Source organism: Colossoma macropomum, unplaced genomic scaffold (assembly GCF_904425465.1).
Source record: "Colossoma macropomum unplaced genomic scaffold, Colossoma_macropomum, whole genome shotgun sequence".
Classification (NCBI taxonomy): domain Eukaryota; kingdom Metazoa; phylum Chordata; class Actinopteri; order Characiformes; family Serrasalmidae; genus Colossoma; species Colossoma macropomum.
The window spans coordinates 28,891,140-28,910,171 of record NW_023494801.1 but is presented as its reverse complement, the minus strand read 5'-3'; the positions used below and the strand labels follow the sequence as shown (position 1 = coordinate 28,910,171).

The following is a 19,032-nucleotide window of genomic DNA, read 5'->3' as shown; positions in this document are numbered from 1 at the left end:
AGTACGAGTCCTCAAGAATATTACTTACAGCAATTACCTCCATAAGCGCCACACTGGAAAGCAAGAAGTGAGTCCGCACCAGCCATTTATCATTCTAGTCATGCATGCATGATGTCAAATTCACAGGTGGTTTGAGTTAAATTTACAATTTTGACTCATTTTCGCTTGTTCTTCTATTTCTGTAAGTGAAGGCAAATGGGAGTGATTTTGGGCAGTTAAAGCAGGTTCTGTTTCATTCCAGAGAGACTGGAAGAGGTTCTGTTTGATTTGGATGGGTTCTGTCTTGGTTATGTATGATCCAGACAGCTTTGGACATGTTCTATGTTGGGTCTTCGAGATTTGAATGGGTTCTTTCACAGTTCTATGTGATTTAGATGGATTATGGCTGCGTTCCACATGACTGAGATGGGTTATGTCTTAATATTGGGTGATTTAGATTGGTTCTGTCTTGGTTCTGTGTGGCTTGGATGACTTTTGTCTCAGTTCTGCAGGATTTGGATTTGATGTGCTTTGGTTCTTTATAATTTGGATAGTCTCTGCTTCAGGTTTGAGTGATTCTGTCTAGGTTCTGCATGATTTGGATGCATTCTTAATCTTACTTCTGTGTGGTCTGGGTGGGTTCTTTCTTGGTTCTGAATAGGTTCTGTCTCAGTTCATCAAAATGTGGAAGAATTCTGTCTTGCTTCTGTGTGATTTTAATAGATTGTGTCCCAATTTTGTTTGATTTGAATGGATTCTCTCTCTGTGATTTGGTAACTTTCTGTACGTACCTGTAAGATGTTCTTGGGTAGGTTCTCCAGGTTCTCCTGGACTCTGATGGTGTATGGTGAAAGCTCAAACACAGGTGTGCAGTCATTAACATCCAGCAGCACAATGTTCACTGTGGCGCGATCGACTCTGGGGCTGCTCCCACGGTCCGCAGCCTGGACCACCAATGAGTATGAAGATCGGGTCTCCCTGTCCAGCAACCTGGCAACGGAGATCACCCCCGTCACCGAGTCGATGCGGAAATCAGAGTTTCCATTGCCAGCGGCAATTGAGAAGCGAATCTGCCCGTTGGTGCCTTCGTCTGCGTCGCTAGCGAACACCTGCAAGACATCGGTTCCGCTGAGCGTGTTCTCCTCAATCTCAATGTCGTAGATGTTCTGCGAGAAACTTGGTGTGTTGTCGTTCACGTCCAGCACCACCATGGTCACCTCCATGGTGGAAGACAGCGGTGGCTGGCCTTTGTCTGTGGCGATCACAGTCAGGGTGTAATTGGCCATCTCTTCACGATCCAGCTCACCCACCAGCCTCACGCTTCCGTCGATGTTGTCGATGCTGAACTTGATCCCGTAAGAGCCCCCTAATGAGTATTCCACGTAACTGTTGGGCCCACTGTCTGCATCGGTTGCCTGCGCTTTGAATACCACTGTGTCTACTGCCGTGTTCTCCTGGACGTATGCCATTTTCTGCGAGGTGAACACTGGCGGGCAGTCATTGACATCCAGAAGGATGACTGACACCTGGGCAGTGCTGGTGAAGCGGGTGGCTGGAGATGGGGCCATGTCATTGACGGTGATAACAAGGTTGTAGAAGGATTGACTCTCACGGTCTAGAGGTTTACGGGTTTGAAGGACACCTGAGTTAGTAATGCCAAAGTGGGCCTGAGGGTCTCCTGATGCTATGCTGTAGGACAGCTGGGCATTGGAACCTGCAAAAGAACACCAGAATCTTCAATTAATGAGAGTTAATACAGTTATATACAAAGGTGAGTTGAGGTTGAGGTGAACATTAGTCATGCTCTATATGAGCTTTAAAAAACAGCTTTTAACATTTGTAATTTTTACTACGCCAATGTATTTTGACCCTGCTACTAAAAGGAGATTCCTTGTTCATCTTGTTCCTGGAAAATCAGATTCAGATTGCAATTTGTTCCCATGTTTTAAGGACTTTATTATAAAAAGATTAGGAGTTATTAGAACCAAATTACAAGTTCTTTAACTACAGGATTTATCTGTGTCCAGTAAATCATTTTTACTGCTCATAATAAATGCAAATGCTAAAATGGGACTTTTGTTTTTAAACTGTCTACAGTGTACTGGTTGTATAATAATATAGGCCTTACATACTGATATGCTAAATTGATTGATGCTTTTCCACATATTGTTACAACAACATCTGGCGCTGATATATTCACTTCCTCTCTGTGAATGATCAGTATTTTCAGCTTAAGAATGCAGTCAAATCAGAAATATCTTTGTTAGTTCAAGCTTTTACTGCATTCAAGGAGTGCTTGTTTGATAAAGGAAGAATTTATGTCTCCCTAGACTGCTGACACATCTCACATTGCTGCAATGATGTCAAAAGGTTATCTAACAAAAACAGAACAACAGCGATATTTCATACAAAAGGTCCAAGCATGTTTAAAACTTATGTGCATGTTAAACATAAATGACACCGTAGAGTTATTACTACCGTTTTGCTATGAACCCTTTAAAAAAGTGAACACAAAGAGTTCTTTGAGCAATGCCATAGAAGAAGGGCAGTGTGCAAAGAACCCTTCTTAGAATCATTTTATGATATTGAGGTTCTTTGAACTTTAAAAATGTTCTTGTTTACAACGATGGTTCTCTGAAGAATCATCCACTGAAAGGTTTTTTAGGGAACCAAAAGGTGGTTCGAGCACAGTCTGCAAAGAACCCCTATTAGAAATGTAATATTACGTGGAAGTTCTTTAAACTTTAAAAAGGTTTTTCACACCACACATCTCATTTACAAATCTGGTCCTTTGAAGAACCATCGATTGAAAACTTTTTTAGGGAACCAAGAGTCATTCTTCTAGAACCCTTCCTTTGGTCAACTTTAAAATGGTTCTTCACACTCAGATATCTCATTTACAAAAATTCTCTGAAGAACCGTTCACTGAAAGGTTTTTTAGGGAACCAAAAGTGGTTCTTCTAGGGCATTGAACAAAGAACCCTTCCTAGAATCTTTATATTATATGGAGGTTCTTTAACTTTGAAAAAAGTTTTCCACAGCACATATCTAATTTACAAATATGGTTCTTTGAAGAACCATCAATTGAAAACTTTTTTAGGGAACCAAAAGTGGTTCTTCTAGGGCAGTGTGTAAAGAACCCTTCCTTTGGAGGTTTTTCAAACTTTAAAATGGTTCTTCACTCTCATATATCTCATTCACAAAAATGGTTCTCTGAAGAACCAGCCATTGAAAGGTTTTTAAGGAACCAAAAATGGTTCTTCTAGGGCATAGCACAAAGAACCCTTCCTAGAATCTTGGTCACCAACCCTCCAGTGGTCACCAACCCTCCACCTCCTGAACGTTTCACCACCAACCCAAATCTAAAACACCTTCTTCAGCTAATGAAAGACGTCTGAAACCGATAATTAGATGATTCAGGTGGGGCTGATTAGGGTTGGAGCCGAAGTCTGCAGGAAAATAGACCTCCAGAAAAAGGGATGGTGACCACTGTTCTAGGACAGTGCACAAAGAACCCTAAAATCCTAAAATCTATATTATGTGGAGGTTTTTTGAAAAGGCTTTCCTCTCAATTTACCAGGGATACGCAATCAGAATTGGATGATTATTGCTCCAACAATGGCAGCTGGTTTATTTATTATTTTTCTTTGGCTGATCTGCGTTGCAGTTTTGTGATGTGAGTCAGGAAAGTCCACTCACGCTGTAATTAAGTGATGCTGCTACACCTATACCAAAATGTCATAGCATAATTATGCATGACTCATTGTCTTAAATAGGCCGTTGCCTCTTACTTTCCATTTAATGTTTAATTTGATTTATGTTATTGGATTATGGAATTATGTAATTGGCATTTTGTTCACAAATTTAAAATGCCAGTCTGGCCCATTACAGAATAGGAAATGTTTTTTTTTTTTTTACATACCACCTCTAACCAAGCTTAAATACAGCAGATTTTAGAGCATAACTGTTGAATTTAACATACCGGGGAAAAGAAAAATCTAAAAGCTGTCATAACTTTTGCACAGACTTCATTTTAGTTTTCCTTAATATGTTAAATTAAGCAAATAAACAGTAAAGTGCAAAAATTATGCAGAACTGTGTTCTCTAAAGAAAACGTGTTCATTTATTTTCTCTTCAACAAAACATATCATTTGACCATGGGCACCCAAACTTTTGCACTTCTGACTTTTCTGTTTGTTTCCATTTCAACAAATTTAAACAAAAAAGGATATTTTTATTTCTGTAAAACAAGCCTGGGCCCACAAAAATAACTCATCAAATTCATATAATAACAAAATATCTCTTCTTCCACTCACAATAATACAAATGTGGTTTTGACTGAAAATTTGGCATCCCCACTTTCAACAAAATTCCCCTGCTTTTTTCCTAAGCTACGAAATATTTAAACAAAATCGAAGACAATTTTAGGCCTATATGCCACAGGGAACCAACGAGGGTCAAGAAATGAGGTTTAAAAACAGCTGGCACTTCACACAGTAAGTGCGTTTCAAGCTTGCGTTTGTTGTCAACGAATCAGTAATGAGCTGGTCTTGACTGGCTGGAACAGCTTTAGAGCTGTAGTATCAGATGATAAAGCAGTAGCCCCGAGCCCGCAGCAAACGAGCTCAAATTGAGCGTCCTGAACGCCAGCCGCTGGCCTGCTGAAGCGGAACGCCTCGGCACCTTCCCACAATTCCTCCCCTGTTTACAGTACACAAGCAATCTCTTTATCGGCCGGAGTCCCTCTCCCCCGTCTGTTGCCGCGGACAGAGAGGTCACGACTCAGGAAGCTCCAACAATGCTGTTTTGAGAGCGATACGGTCAGCGCTACACCAGACAGCTAGTATCAGGAGCGTGTGGAGAGCGTCTGAGGGGACAGACAGTGAATGGATGAGTGAGACCAGTAGAGAGAGAAAGGAACGCCAGAAGCAAGAATGTAGGTCACCATAACCACATTAGACACCAATTTAACTTGGAGTCTGGGAGAGGCGGCTTGGCGCTATGCTTTCAGGAGAGGCCTGGTGCTAGGCTAACCCTGCTGTGTGAATTAGTGCTAGTGCAGTGTGGAAATTTCAACCATACAAAATAATGGAAAGAATGCTACAAGGCAGTGGTGCTAGGTTAACCTGCGGAGACGTGATGCTAGGCTGTTTACATGCACTAGGCTAGCTCTGCCGTGTGCATTAGCACTACTGTGGTACACTTGTGGGTAAGGAAATTTTAACCCTGTAGATTCTACACTAAAATAACTGTGAAAAAGACGCTAAAAGGGCATTGGTGCTAGGCTAATATGTGAGAGGTTATGCTAGACTGCTTAAAAATACAAACAGGAGAGGGTGGTGCTAGGCTAGCTCTGCCATGTGAGTTAAATGCAAGGATATTTTAACCCTCTAATCTAACTAAACCATGAAAAGGAAGTTAAACCCTACTAAAAGCTGGTCAAGTCCTGGTCTGGTGCTGGTTTAGCTTGCATCCAAAACACAACATATGATGGTTTCGCTGGTGACCAGGCATGCTAGTCTATGCTAGTTTTTCCAGTAGGGAAAATACAGTGGTGCTAGGCTAACGTGTGGAGAGGTGAGGCTAGGCCATTTAAAATACAAGCAGGGAGGGTATGGCACTAAACCAGCTTTGCCATGTTAGTTAGTATTAGTTTGCTTGCATGCAAGGAAATTTGAACCCTCTGGACCAGGCATGTCAAACTGGGGACCTTCCAGGCCGAAGTGCTGCAGAGAGTGTTTACTTACATCCAAAGCTCTGAGTTTTTCAGTTCATGAAGGCCTTGCTAATCAACTGATGAGCTGAATCAGGTGTGTTTAATGAGGCAGAGTAATGAAGTCTGCAGTGTTTTGGCCCATGAGGACTGGAGCTTGACACATACTCTAGACGCTAGGCTAACAAAACCTTGAAATGGAAACTGTAAGCAGTGGTGCTAGGCTCACATGGAGAGGTGATGTTAGGCTGCTAAAAAATACATGCAGGAGGGGGCTGGTGCTAGCCTACTTCTGCCATGGGTTATAGACATAGTGCTAATGCAATAATGCAGTACATTTTAACTCTAGATCAAAAATGCCATAGCAAAAAATGTTAAAAAGGGAGTGGCGCTAGTCTAACATATGCGCAGAGGTAACGGCAGGCTGTTTAAAATATGCATGCAGGGTTATGTGCTAGGCTAGAATGCAAACTGAAGCCAGATCTCCTCCATCTTTCAGCTCTCTGGCATCGAATAACGCTGCACCGTGGCAGAGTATGCATATGTAATATCTATCGCCGAAGAAGAGATGTAATTCTATAGTCTCGCTGGAGCCACACAGAACAAAACATTACAAAAGGCACATTTTTCATGGCGAGAGAAACTATTAGAAAATCAGGTCAGATGAATGTCAACATACTTGGAGTTATCTGAGGCCGAAAAAAGTTAAGATGTGACGTCGGTGGAATATTAAAAGCTTTTTCCTCTCAAATTCCTTGACTTTCACTTCACAAATCTACTCTCAAACAATTGAGAGTTCAAGCTCAGTATAAATGGCACTTGACCATTAATTTAACAGCTTTAATTGAATTTAGTTTAAGTATATGTCATTATATGTATGTAGTAATTATACACAGTCCACAGAAAAATTCACTGGTAGAACTTTTACAATTTACATACGTTGGTGTACAACACAGTCTTATGCAAAAGTTTGCTTTTAAAAATGTTGCTTTTAATGTAAGTTATTATGAAGAGTTTTCCCATTTTGAAACTTTTCTAATGGTCTATTCATCATTTTCAAGCAATGTATAGGACAACTGCTGTGCTCCAGTGAGGTTGTTCAAGCTTGCATACAACTGCATATTCCATATTTCATAGCTATTTCCCATAATATCTATCCAGTCATCTAAATTTCTTTATTATTTGAATTGTATATTGTTTGTTGCCTAGATAACAAAACCTTGTACCTTCATGTTAACTTTTTTTTTTTCCCAGATATTTTTTCACCATTCACAACCAATATTTAAATACAGAGATTTAAAGTGCATTCAACTTATGAATGTTTCTTCCTTCTCTTAACGTTACCGTTGCTAAGACACAACTTTGTAATGACACCAGGTCTTTTTTCACAAATCTTACCATCGTCAGCATCGCTGGCCGCCACCACAAGGACAGAAGATCCCGGGGTCAGGTTCTCTAAGATAGACGTGCTGTAAACAGTGGCGTTAAACACCGGTCGATTGTCGTTAACGTCCAGAACATTAAAGTAGACCCGGACAGAGCTGGCCTGGCCTCCGCCATCCACCGCCCGCACGGTCAGGATGTAGTACTGTTGCGTCTCGTAGTCCAGCGGTCGCGTTACGTTAAATACACCCGTCACTGGGTTCAGGAGGAAGGTGGAGTCATCGTCATCTTCCTCCAGAGAGTAGGTGATCTCCCCGTTCACGCCAGAGTCTGAGTCACTGGCCAAAATGGCCGCCACAATGGAGCCTGGGAGGCGGACAGAAGAAATGAAGACAGAATTGAAAAGGAGGAGACGGGCGAACACAGAAAGGATCAAAGCGTAGGCAAACCACACTTTACAAAAACACAGAAAGACGCTGGCTTGTACTTTCACATACTCCCAATGGAGTTTATTATTGTTGTGCTGAGAGCAGCAGTTTGATCTTTGTGGTTTCGGGAAAAAGCTGAAGTGTTGTTTGTAACATTTAAAACCCGACCAGAGGCTGCGACACTGACCAGACAGTTATGGTTTGATTTTCTGCAGCGATGAACGCTGTAAGTCACCCGTGTATTATATTTAGTCTGGCAGGGCTCCTCCTAGATGGTTTAGAGGCTTGATCCTGTTTTACTCGATGAAGCAGCAGATTGGGTTACCCTAATCCACCACGGTCTAATCCACTCCACTCTGACCCCATGTGCATTACAACTGTTTACCTCACCCATATCCCTATTGAGCTCAGTGAGGTCATGTTCTACCACTGACCAAGCTGTTTGAAATTTGCGAAGACAAAAAAGAAAGTGAATTCTTCTTGAACCTAATGACCCTTCCAACAGAGTTTGTTCGATAGAACATGAGCTTAGACTGGTCTATCACCAGTTGCACCAAACGACCTAACGTCATGATGTGTGTCATTGCTTTCACATGATCTAAAAGACAGCTATACATAGTGTCCTGCTCAAGAAACAAGCTGGAATAACTGTCTTAATGGAATAGTTAACTGTTACTAACAGCAGATGAAGTCACTTAGCCAATTAGCAGTAGTTGTGTTGGCTACTAGCTTCCACTTACCACGCTGGCTATACTAGCATGTTTGATCAAGCTATTCCTTTATTCAGTCACCCTGTAAAGATAATAAGGAAAAAAAAATATTTTAAAAACAGAACAATTATGTACCTGGGGCCATGTCTTCAGGGATATCGAAGGAGTAGACGGAGCGAGAGAACTTCGGCGTGTGATCATTCACGTCGCTAACGGTGATGTTGACCCGCATGTCAGAGGACTGCTGCCCGTCGTCCGCACGGACAAGGAGAGAGTACTTCGACCGGCGTTCTCTATCCAATCGCTTTGTGGCAATGAGATCACCTGACTCTGGGTCAATACGGAAGCTGTCGTCAGCTCCACTGATGATGGTGTATGTGACCAGAGCGTTTGGACCCTACAGCAAAAAAAGGAGAGAATTTGTTGGACAAAGATGAAAGTTTGGCAAAAATTGATTTTATTCCACATGTTAATCTAAAGTTGTTTCCTTTGCTTTGCACTGACGATAGGTGGCTAATGTAGCTAAAAAGTAATAGACGGGATTAGCATAGTGCAAAATGCATGCTAAATTAGCCTCATAACTCCAGTGTAAAACCAAAGACGCATACTTTGGAGACCAAACATGTCTTTGGTGATCAAGTACATTTGGGGTAAGGGGGAAATTGTGGAAATTAGACTGGATTTTTGACAAACTATTGCTTTAACCCCTTAAATGGCCAGGGCCTGCCGGCAGGCCCAACGTTTTACTACACAATTCTATAACCTAAATATAGTTAGACTAGTTTGCTTTGAAATATCTGTAGTTAATTAATAATAAGCCGTAGTTTGCTTGGAATTTTAAGGGGTTAAACCTAGAACCCAGCAGACCAATCAAGACCAAGTTGAATCAGATAAGTCACAGCAGAGGAAAAAAATGAATTGTCTATTAACCCTATCAGACCAAGCATTTTAGAGTATCACTCCTTCTCAATTCTTTACCTGAGAGAGATGGAGTTTTTCCATGGAACTGGAGTTACTGGGCAAACCAGGATGCCTTAGTTTCTCAACATAGACTATTTCATTCCTTCATCAATAGAAAAAATGAATCACCTGTCTTATTGGTTCAGTGATACATTTTGCCACATTTTTAGATCCCTTGGCTTTGGTTAGTTGGTTGTAGACTAGTAATTTCTATTATAGGATTGTTTATTGAGTGTCATATTTCATTGGCTGAAGTTGTACACAATCTAAGAATACAGTTATAGGCCAAAACGTTACTGTCAGGTTCCTGCCAAAAATTACAGCATTAACAAGCAAAAACACAAAAAACAGTGTGAAGGCTCAAGTTATGAACAGACCTCCAAGATTTGAGCTCAGATACAGAATCATTATGCCATCCACTCCTGCTAACTAGCAAAGTCCCACTATGCTAAATTTTTCATCTGTCGCATTCACTAAGACCAGTTTGTTTTAACAGGTGCATACTGAACTATTCAAATTATTCAGCTTAGCGTGCTTGCAAACACAAGGCTAGCTATAAACACCTAAAAACACATGCAAAACTTCAGCAAAAATGCAACATGTGTAGAATGTGTTGATACAATTTTCAGTTCACTCCCCAGCAGCCATAAACACTGCTGGACGCCCAGCATCAGAATTTATTAATACCAATTAGAGAGAGTGCTAAGTATTTCTTTCCCTTCAGGCTGGTGTTGGGTTTCGGACAACCGGGTCAATGCTATGGTGTTGAGTGGACGTCCAACACCAGGGCAGACATACCTCTCTCCCCAGACGCTGAATACATTAGAGCAGGTACACAAGAGTTCAGATGCTAATCTACCCTTCTGCAGACCACATTACACCACCAAGAGAACAAGAGAGAAGGGGGATGCAGAGTGGAGTGAGAGAGAGAGACAGATAGACAAAGAGAAAGAGAGAGAGAGAGAGAGAGAGAGAGAGAGAGAGAGAGAGGAAGACAGAAAGAAAGAACAGTTTGTAATAGTGACTGACAAATTCTGATATTCGAGTATCTGTAAGAGTTAATGGACTGCCCTTAAGTGGAACATAGCAAATGGATAACAAAGGGAAAAAGTGGGCTTACTTTTTTGAGTGGTAGCACTGGTGTTACCAATAAAATCAGAAGCATAAAAATATAGCTTCACACAGAGTAATACATTTGAAAACATACTTTATTATTCAAAAATAGTCAAAAGAAAGGCAGGTTTTTGGGTTTGATGAGTAACAGAGGCTGCCTCTTCAGATGAGTTAGTGAGCTAACACTGAAGATAACAGGCGCAATGTTGTATGCTGATTAGGACTTGTCGTCTAGCCACAGGGTCTTTTTTCCTCAGTGGATGATAACTCTACAGGTTAGTTTGCCAGACTTTTTTTAATGTTTATGGATAGAGTTAATATAAGCTAGGCTAGTTAGCCTAGTTAGCATTAAAGATGCAGTAGACACTTCTCAGTCCATCCCTGGTGATGTGCTCATATTAAGGCACTAGTTTCATTGTAGCTAACTATACACGTTATTTACAATAACTCGTAATTTCCAGTAACTGTTAAACAATAAATCACTGATTCACTGAATTGTGGCCTGTTGCCTGTTTTCTCCATTTTCTTGCGATAAAACGTAACAGATACCTGAGCAATAATTTCAGTATTTGAATACTGGCACAGTTTGCAAAACAACTTTTTTGATCTCCTTCCATCTCCATGTATCTAAGTTGCTATTTTTTCTTGAAACAATGTTGATCATTTTAAACAAGATCTTCTTGTAACATTATATTCATTCTCATAGTTTCAGTGATGCTTTGTAAATAAATATAATTTTGCTAAAAAAACTTACTGAACTGAATTGAATTGAGAGAGAGAGAAAGAAAGAAAGAGAGACAGACAGACAGAAAGAGAGACAGCAGTAGCCGAATGGAGAACAGTCCCAGCGGACCTGCCCCTGCTCTTTGAACTGTGAGGGGTATTGCATTCCTCTATAAATTCAGCTAATAGATCCCCCGGTACCTGCGCTAAGCACAACCGCTAAACATCTGATACTACAGCAAGTCGGAGGAGAACCCATAACACGGCGGATGAATAATTGTGCTGATGGAGTGTGATGGGCCCATTAAAGCCGAAAACAATGGAGGCCCAGACGACTGGCTCCACACAGGACAGACGCTCCACGACTTCAAAGGATGCTAGTCAACACACTGTCAAATATATTTCCATTCACGATAAACAAGCGACACTGAGATTCACTCTTTACAACCCAAGAGGTGCCTCTGAAGTTTACGTTTTAATCTCTTATATCTGCAAGCTCTGTCGCATTGGACATCTCTCTACAGTGTTCCCCTGAAAACTCTGGATAATAAGATTAGGATAGATTAGGATAGGAATTGTCTCTCTTAATTGTCTCAAATGGTCACCAGCAGAGACAGAAAGAGAAAAAGAAAGAAAGAAAGAAAGAAGGAAGAAAGAAAGAAAGAAAGAAAGAAAGAAAAAAAAAGAAAAATAGGAATACGAAAAGACAGACAAGGGGAAAAAAAAGGTTATTCCTAGGCCCCTGCTGTCATCGATCAGAGCTCACAATCTGGATTTCCCATCAACCACCTGGGCTCCCCCATCACTATTCCCTTTGCTAGCCAATTAAAGTTGTGTTAGGACTGTGAATTGCAGGGGGGGGGGGCAAAGAGGGGGCCTCTGTATTTGACACTGACTGCTTGTCCAACTCCCACTAAAGAGTTTACGAGTTTTATAGTCCTGCATGGGGGGAGCACTGCAATTAAAACACAACAGGATGCTGAGGGCATAAGGAAATTCGGTTAACTCAGAGATGGAGAGCTGGAGGTATAGAGGGAAAAGAAAGAACAGGAGAAAGAAGGGAGAAGAAAGAGAGGGAGAAGTATTCAGGCTCTCGCAGGAAATCCCAGTTTCCTGAAACAGGATCGAACCCAGTGCACTCACACGGTGACAAGCTGTCAGCCAAATTACAACGCAGCAGCCTAATTAAAGTCACTTTAAACTGACACTCGCACACACATAAAAGCACGTCTGCAGTGTATCTGTATGGACTCCCCTGAAGGCCCTTGACTCAGAGCAGGTGGGCCGCTACAGGCATGGAGTGCTCTTTAGCTACTAAAAACAATGTGTTTTAACACCTGTTAAAATCTATTTTGGCAAAACAGAATCAAACTATTACATTTACCCCTTTACCTCAAATATACTCAAAGTTTGCACCTTTGGTTTTGGACTGAAACTACAATATATGGACAAAAGTATTGGGACACACCTCCTAATCATTGAATTCAGGTGTTTTATTCAGTCCCACTGACACAGGTGTATAAAATCAAGCACCTAGCCATGCAGCCTGCCTTTACAAACATATGTGAAAGTATGGGTTGTTCTTAAGAGCTCACTAAATTTGAGCATGGTACTCTAATAGAATGCCACCATTGCAAGAGGTCAGTTCACTAAATTTCGTCCCTCCTAGATATTCCACGTTCAACTGCGGAAGCATTTAGGAACCACAGCAAATCAGCCACAAAGACCATGTAAAGTTACAGAGTGGGGCTGCCGAGTCCTGAGGTGCCCCTGAGTTCCAAACCTCCTCTAGCACTGACATCAGCACAAATAGTGTGGGCCGAGTGCTTCATGGCATGGGTTTCCATGGCTGAACTGCTGCATGCAAGCCTTACATCACCAAGCACAATGCCAAGCGTGTTCTGTGGAGTGACGAATCACACTTCTCTATCTGGCAGTCTGATGGACGGGTCTGGGTTTGGTGAATGCCAGGAGAACCTTACCTGCCTGATTGCATTGTGCCAAGTGCAAAGTTTGGTGGAGGAGGGATAATGTTATGGGGTTGTTTTCAGGGATTGGTCTAGGCCTCTTAGTTCCAGTCAAGGGAAGTCTTAATGCTTCAGTACACTAAGACCTTTTAGACAACTGTATGCCTCCAACTTTGTGGGAAAGGCCCTTTGCTGTTCCAGCATGACTTTGCCCAAGTGCATAGTCAATTAAGGCATGATTAAGAGAGTTTGGTGTGAAGGAACGTCACTGGCCTGCACAGAGCCCTGACCAATGCCATTGAACACTTTTGGGATGAACTAGAACAGAGATTGTGAGCCAGACCCTTTCGTCCAACATCAGTGTCTGACCTCACTAATACTCTTCTGGATGAATGGGCAAAGATTCCCACAGACAGACTCCAAAATCTTGTAGAAAGCTTCACAGAAGAGGGGAAGCTGTTATAGCTGCAAAGCGGGGACCAAGTCCATATTAATGAGTATGGATTTAGAATAAGATGTCATAAAAGCTCCTGTAGGTGCAATGTGTAGGTGTCCCGATACTTTTGTCCATATGCTGTATGAGGCTAATGTTGTTAACAAGATATGGCAATAATGGAGGCTTTATGAAAACTGAATGCCTAATGCTGTGTTTACATCCTGGCTGTAGATGAATGATGGCAACCTAGATATTTAATTGTTTATTAAAGAAGTAGCGGGAAGTTCTGCAACCACCAGTGATCCATCAAGTTCAATTTTCCCAAGTTCCCAAGTTTTACCATCAACTGCAGCAGCAGAATAAACCAGATACAAATTTTTTTGGGAACACAGGCCCTGAGTGGTCATAGCCAAGTCCAAGTGTACCATTTCATAAACATAAACTCCCAAACTTCAGTGAAAACATATTAGCAAAAACATTACCATGCGTTCAAAACACTTTTATGATAACATAGTGGCTAACACCATCATACTGCACACAAGCAGAAACACCAGTAAGGTCATCATGGTAACATGTGCATGGCTTCATACTATCGTGAGCTGTGTACCAATTCTACTATAAGTCACAGAAGGACAGTTTTTCCCTGCCAACATGTAAATTCAGCCTAAAACATTATATATTTGCTTCAAACTGCAACAAGCTGCATCTAGTTAACAAGTAATGGAAGCCAGTTAGCATCCTACAAACTACATGCTAACAACAAACTCAAACAGCAAATCTCAAACACACTTGTAGTTTTTCACTCTATGTGACATACGGTAAAAAAAAAGAATGCTTCACTATAGCTACTAGTACTGTTTAATTATATAAGGTACTTTTGTCCATTTTTAAAGGTGAGAGTGTGTCATTCAGAGTCGGAAACCACATAAGAAAGTCTGCTTGAGATTACTTAACAAGTTTGTTGTTAGCAGGTACGGTGCTACCGTGCATCTATTACCTCTTAGCTACATTAGCTTTGAGGCTCCAGTGCAAAACCAGAGAAGCAGACTTCACACACCATACATATCTTAGCTGAACAACTATATTTATGGAAAGAGGAAATTTGCAAGATGTTATTTTTCAGCAAGCTATCATTTATAAAGATAGTAAAAAAGCTCGGGCAATAGTTTATTATTTTAATGTTGAAATGTGACTGTTAGAAGATGCTGCTCTGAAAAAAGAGAGCTAACTATTGGCTGTGTCTTCACAATTTCACATTCTGGCACAAGTTTGCTTGCTTCCATCCTTCCTTCCTATTCTCTCTCCTTGTCACTGAAAACTGGAATTGGTCAGGAAGGAGAGAGATTGGGGGAACAGTGTTTCCATCTGTACCACACGGTCTGCACATGTTCAGCAGTTAAATGGCGGAGATTGTTAGGATGTTTAAATCTTGGCCTACTGGTCAACTGTCTTAAAGCTTGGCTTCTTCTATCTTTGTCACACATATGGCTTTAGTGGATGAAGCTCTAGATCTTTCTGATTGTGTTCTTGCTAGCCAAGTCTACTCTTCCCCCACTCTCTCACTTTCACATATCTTGTAAGTCCACAATACAGATGTCCAATTACAGACTGTAGCCTGTTGTCATCTGTTGTCAGCCAAAGTTTATTGGTTACCTTCCACTCCAGGGGTATTCAGCTCCCTACTGAGCTGTTATCAGCACAATTTGGTACTTCCAGTACATTTCCTAAACATATCCATTAAACCAGGGGATTAACAGATGAGTTGAATCAGGTGTGCTTGAGCAGGGAAATCACCAAACTGTGCTAGATGCAGGCCCTCCAGGACCAGAGTTGAATAGCCCTGGGGAAAAGGGGTATCCCTGCTCCAACCCCTTAACCATCAGTTAATTTCAGACTGCAGAACCGATGTTGAGCAGACATTATTTAACACAGTAGGACATGGTAGTGGTATGGTAATGTGTGTGGTGCTGAAATCAGGCACAGCTATGTTACTATGTAAAGGTTCTGTGGTTGGAAACTGACCATAGGTGAAGGACTGGAGGATGATTCACATTGTTCTAAACTTGGAAACAACAAAGTAGGAATCAAAGTTCTTCAAGATTCAACTCTAACCTGTAGAAATGAAAAAAAAATCCAGATCCCCCTGTCGCTAAGCCTCACCTGTTCTAGCCTCACATAAAACCTCCATAGACCCACCTGGACAACACTGCAAATGCCCAGTTTTTCAGGGCAAGAGGGACGGTCCGGTAGGAGAGGGTGTAATGTATTGTAACAGAGTTGTTTGACTGCCTGCAATTTTACACTGATTTCCTGTGAATGATGGGAAAAAAGGAGAAGTTTTATAGCACTGGCTGAAGTCAGTGATGTAATACAAACTCCAGCAGCCTCACTGGGACTCTCTGTCTGACAGCCCACAATCCATCGTTAGCCGCTTCGCTTGGGACAACCCTGAGTTTTTGCCTGTTCTGCGTCTCAGGTGACATCATGAAATCAGAGAGAAAGGAACGAGAGAGAAGGGAAAAGGTGGACCAGCCCAAATGCAAACAGTCAGTCCAGCTGTGGACTTCATACCAAGACAGAGAAGGAAAGTGTGGTGAGGTGATCAGAAGTGGAAGGGGATTTCATTATTGAAGATCTTTTTCCTCTTTAAAATCGTTTTCCCTCCCGAACACCTTGCCAGATCATCAGCCAGCTTGCATGGTTTCCTTTCCATCCATTCCTCCCTGCGTGATTAAATCTAGCTTAGCACTGAGATGACACAAGAAGCAGCTTGAGCCCCACAGCCCTGGTGAGAAAGACCCTGCAGCCCATCAGCAGGGTCTGATCTGATTCCAACCGCAAGCTTGCAGACACATGCACAAACACATCCGGGCAACTTCAAGGGTTCTGTTAATGCCATTAACAATATCAGTCAACACTTGCTCATTTGTCATCCACTCAGACCCATCCATTAGTGCACTGCTCGTTTGGTTTAGCCTTTATATGACTTATGTTTGACTTACCCCTCACAGCAAAAAACTGTAGCGATAATTTATCAGGCGGGATATCACTTAAATCTCCGGCTGCTGTGCCAGAGTATATATAGCAGGAATATTCCGAGGAGGCAGCTAGTATTCCAGAGTATTCCGCAGGGATTCCCTACCTCGTCAGCATCGGTGGCTGTTAGCTGCATTATCCTGAAGCCGTCACCAACATTCTCCTGCACGGTCACGTCAAGGATATCAGTGGGAAAAATTGGAGGGTTGTCATTAATGTCCTGCAGGGTGATCTCCACCTGAGAAAGGGAGGAAGAAACAGATAAGAGAGTTTAATATTTTGCACAAGAATCTGGAACAAGTTGGACACACCAGTCTCACTCATATCCACCTTCTTGGCTTTTATGTTTCTCAGTCAGGTTTGAAGCATGAAAGTGGGCAAGTTGTTTGCATTAAGGTGGTAATTCACAACTGGTAAATTCATCATGAACAATCTGTATATATGCTGTATATCTAGGATGAACAAATGACAGATTGGTCTACTGTGTTCATATGGAATCAGAAAATGGACTGGATTGGAATTTAAGTAACATAAACCTTGGGAAGTTTACCACTTGTCTTTATGACTTTGGTAGCCATGCCACCTCTTTGGGGCAAATTCAGAAATTAGAAGATTATGAGGAAAACCTGATTGCACCATCACTATACAATGAAAGCTCACCTCCAGACTGACACATCATTTCCAAATATTTTAATCAGCTCCTCATATGTACAGTGCCAAAGATCTTTGAGTTCATTCCTACCTATGGCTATTAAGCCCCATAATGAGTCATCATATACCTGAGGAGGTGTTGACCTCCTTCAGACTGAATGGTTCTCAGCTGTATAGTTCACTTTATTGTAGTCTGCAACCTTGCTACTATTTCTCAGGTTAGATATATTGTTGTTCCGCCTATTATCTCATCTGGAATGATGCATACATGTGTAAAATATCCACCCATGCATTTAAAATCTTCAAATGCATCAGCTGCTTATGAGTTCTTTGCTCTACACCTTGGTCTTCACCCAAAGGTAGTGTTTATATCTAGGGGATTTACACTGCATTTACATGTTTGTGTTGGAAAAAAAAAAAACATTCCTCCACATCTCATAGCTGTGCATGACCAACGGCTGCATGAAGCCATGCAAACGTTGGCATGGTGATAGCGCTACCGGCCAAAATGAATGAGCTTTAGCAGGGCAGATTGTTTATTTAAGGTGGAAAAATGAGATGTTTGGCATCCATCACTCCGAAAAAATCAACATCCAACTGATTTCACCTCTGCAGCCCATGGCAAAACCTGGGAAAAATGAACTCTGATGGAAAATTCTGCGGTCTGCAGAACGTTGCCACTGCCGGTAGCAGAATTTTCCCTCGCTGTTCGAATTTTCCCTCACCGTTTAATCGCCTCCACTGAAAACAATGGAATATCTGGTTTGCTGTCATCCATCAACCATAAACATGTGAATGCATCATTAGTTTTGTCCAGCCAGACTCGCCATACTCTGTCCCAGCTCTCCCAGGCCAGAGTGAAAAAAGGGCAGTCGCTGAGCTTGTCTCAGTGTTGTTAGTTTATGCTCTGTTTCTGTCCATGTGCTTGGACCCTCCCTAAGCACTTTAACAAAGAGCTGCCAAGCATTACAAACTGACTGAACTCAAACTACACATACTGCATCCATAGTGTCTAATCATTCTATACACATGCACATGCACACGAAGAAACACTACTCCTAACATAAGCTTAATCCTGTAACTATCTCTTTGAATAAATATGCATTCAGTTGCCAATAAACACTGTTCAACTGGAACCAAAACAGGCATTTGCTTTGCATTTTCTGTTTATTGCTTCAATAAATATGTAAAAGCGTGTTTAAAAATTCTGTGCATCCCTAGTCTCCATTAATGGTGTTTGTGATTAGCCATAATTTCACTCGAGACAGAAACAAAGCGAGAAAAAGGAGACGAAAGAGAGCATGACGCATATGTTCCCCAGTCCCGGAATCAAACTCAAACCCCCGTGAACCCTCCGAACGCTCATCGTCATTAACCACACAATAAACTTTGTCATGGCACAGGACGGTAGCATCAGCAAACTCTCTCACTGGCTGTAAATTCACATCTAAATCATGCCTAAACAGCAGTTTGGCCGGTTGTAATTTCTCGCAGGCCCGGCCAATGATTGAATGGGACAGTCTAATGCTGGATGTTTCATTCCAGGCATTGGCTTCCTTTCCTGCTAATCCCAACACATCTGAACACCTCATTCTCTGAATGTTAGATAAACTGGGGAAAGCCACAGCCACTACACTTGCAAGATTTCACCCAGCTGAAGCTCAAGAAAGCTACTGCATGTCCAGACAATGCAGTTTAGAGGCAAGGGAAGGATGTGGAGGGGTGTATGTGTGAGTGTGTGAGGGGATCTACTCATCACTTCATTAACAGGAATAGCAGATCTCACATGCACAGCAAATCCTCTCAGTCTCAGTCTCCTGGAGTTCCAGAGCAGCCACTTGCCTCTAAACAAGGAAGTCTATGAAACCATTGATTCCCCAGTTCATCATTTTAGAGCCATCTCATTGGACTTCCTAGAATTGTTCAAGTGCCA

At 41.8% G+C, this 19,032-nt stretch overlaps 1 protein-coding gene across 1 annotated transcript in view; it reads right to left on the bottom strand.

Moving 5' to 3' along the window:
* LOC118820919 (protocadherin Fat 4) overlaps positions 1–19,032 on the bottom strand; it is a 150,567-nt gene that overhangs the window by 55,684 nt on the left and 75,851 nt on the right. The window contains exons 2-5 of the mRNA XM_036589258.1: positions 16,555–16,686; positions 8,349–8,610; positions 7,091–7,441; positions 771–1,693 (exon numbers count right to left, since the gene is read on the bottom strand). Coding sequence (XP_036445151.1) covers positions 771–1,693; positions 7,091–7,441; positions 8,349–8,610; positions 16,555–16,686 — 1,668 coding nt within the window. The remainder of the gene's footprint in view (positions 1–770; positions 1,694–7,090; positions 7,442–8,348; positions 8,611–16,554; positions 16,687–19,032) is intronic.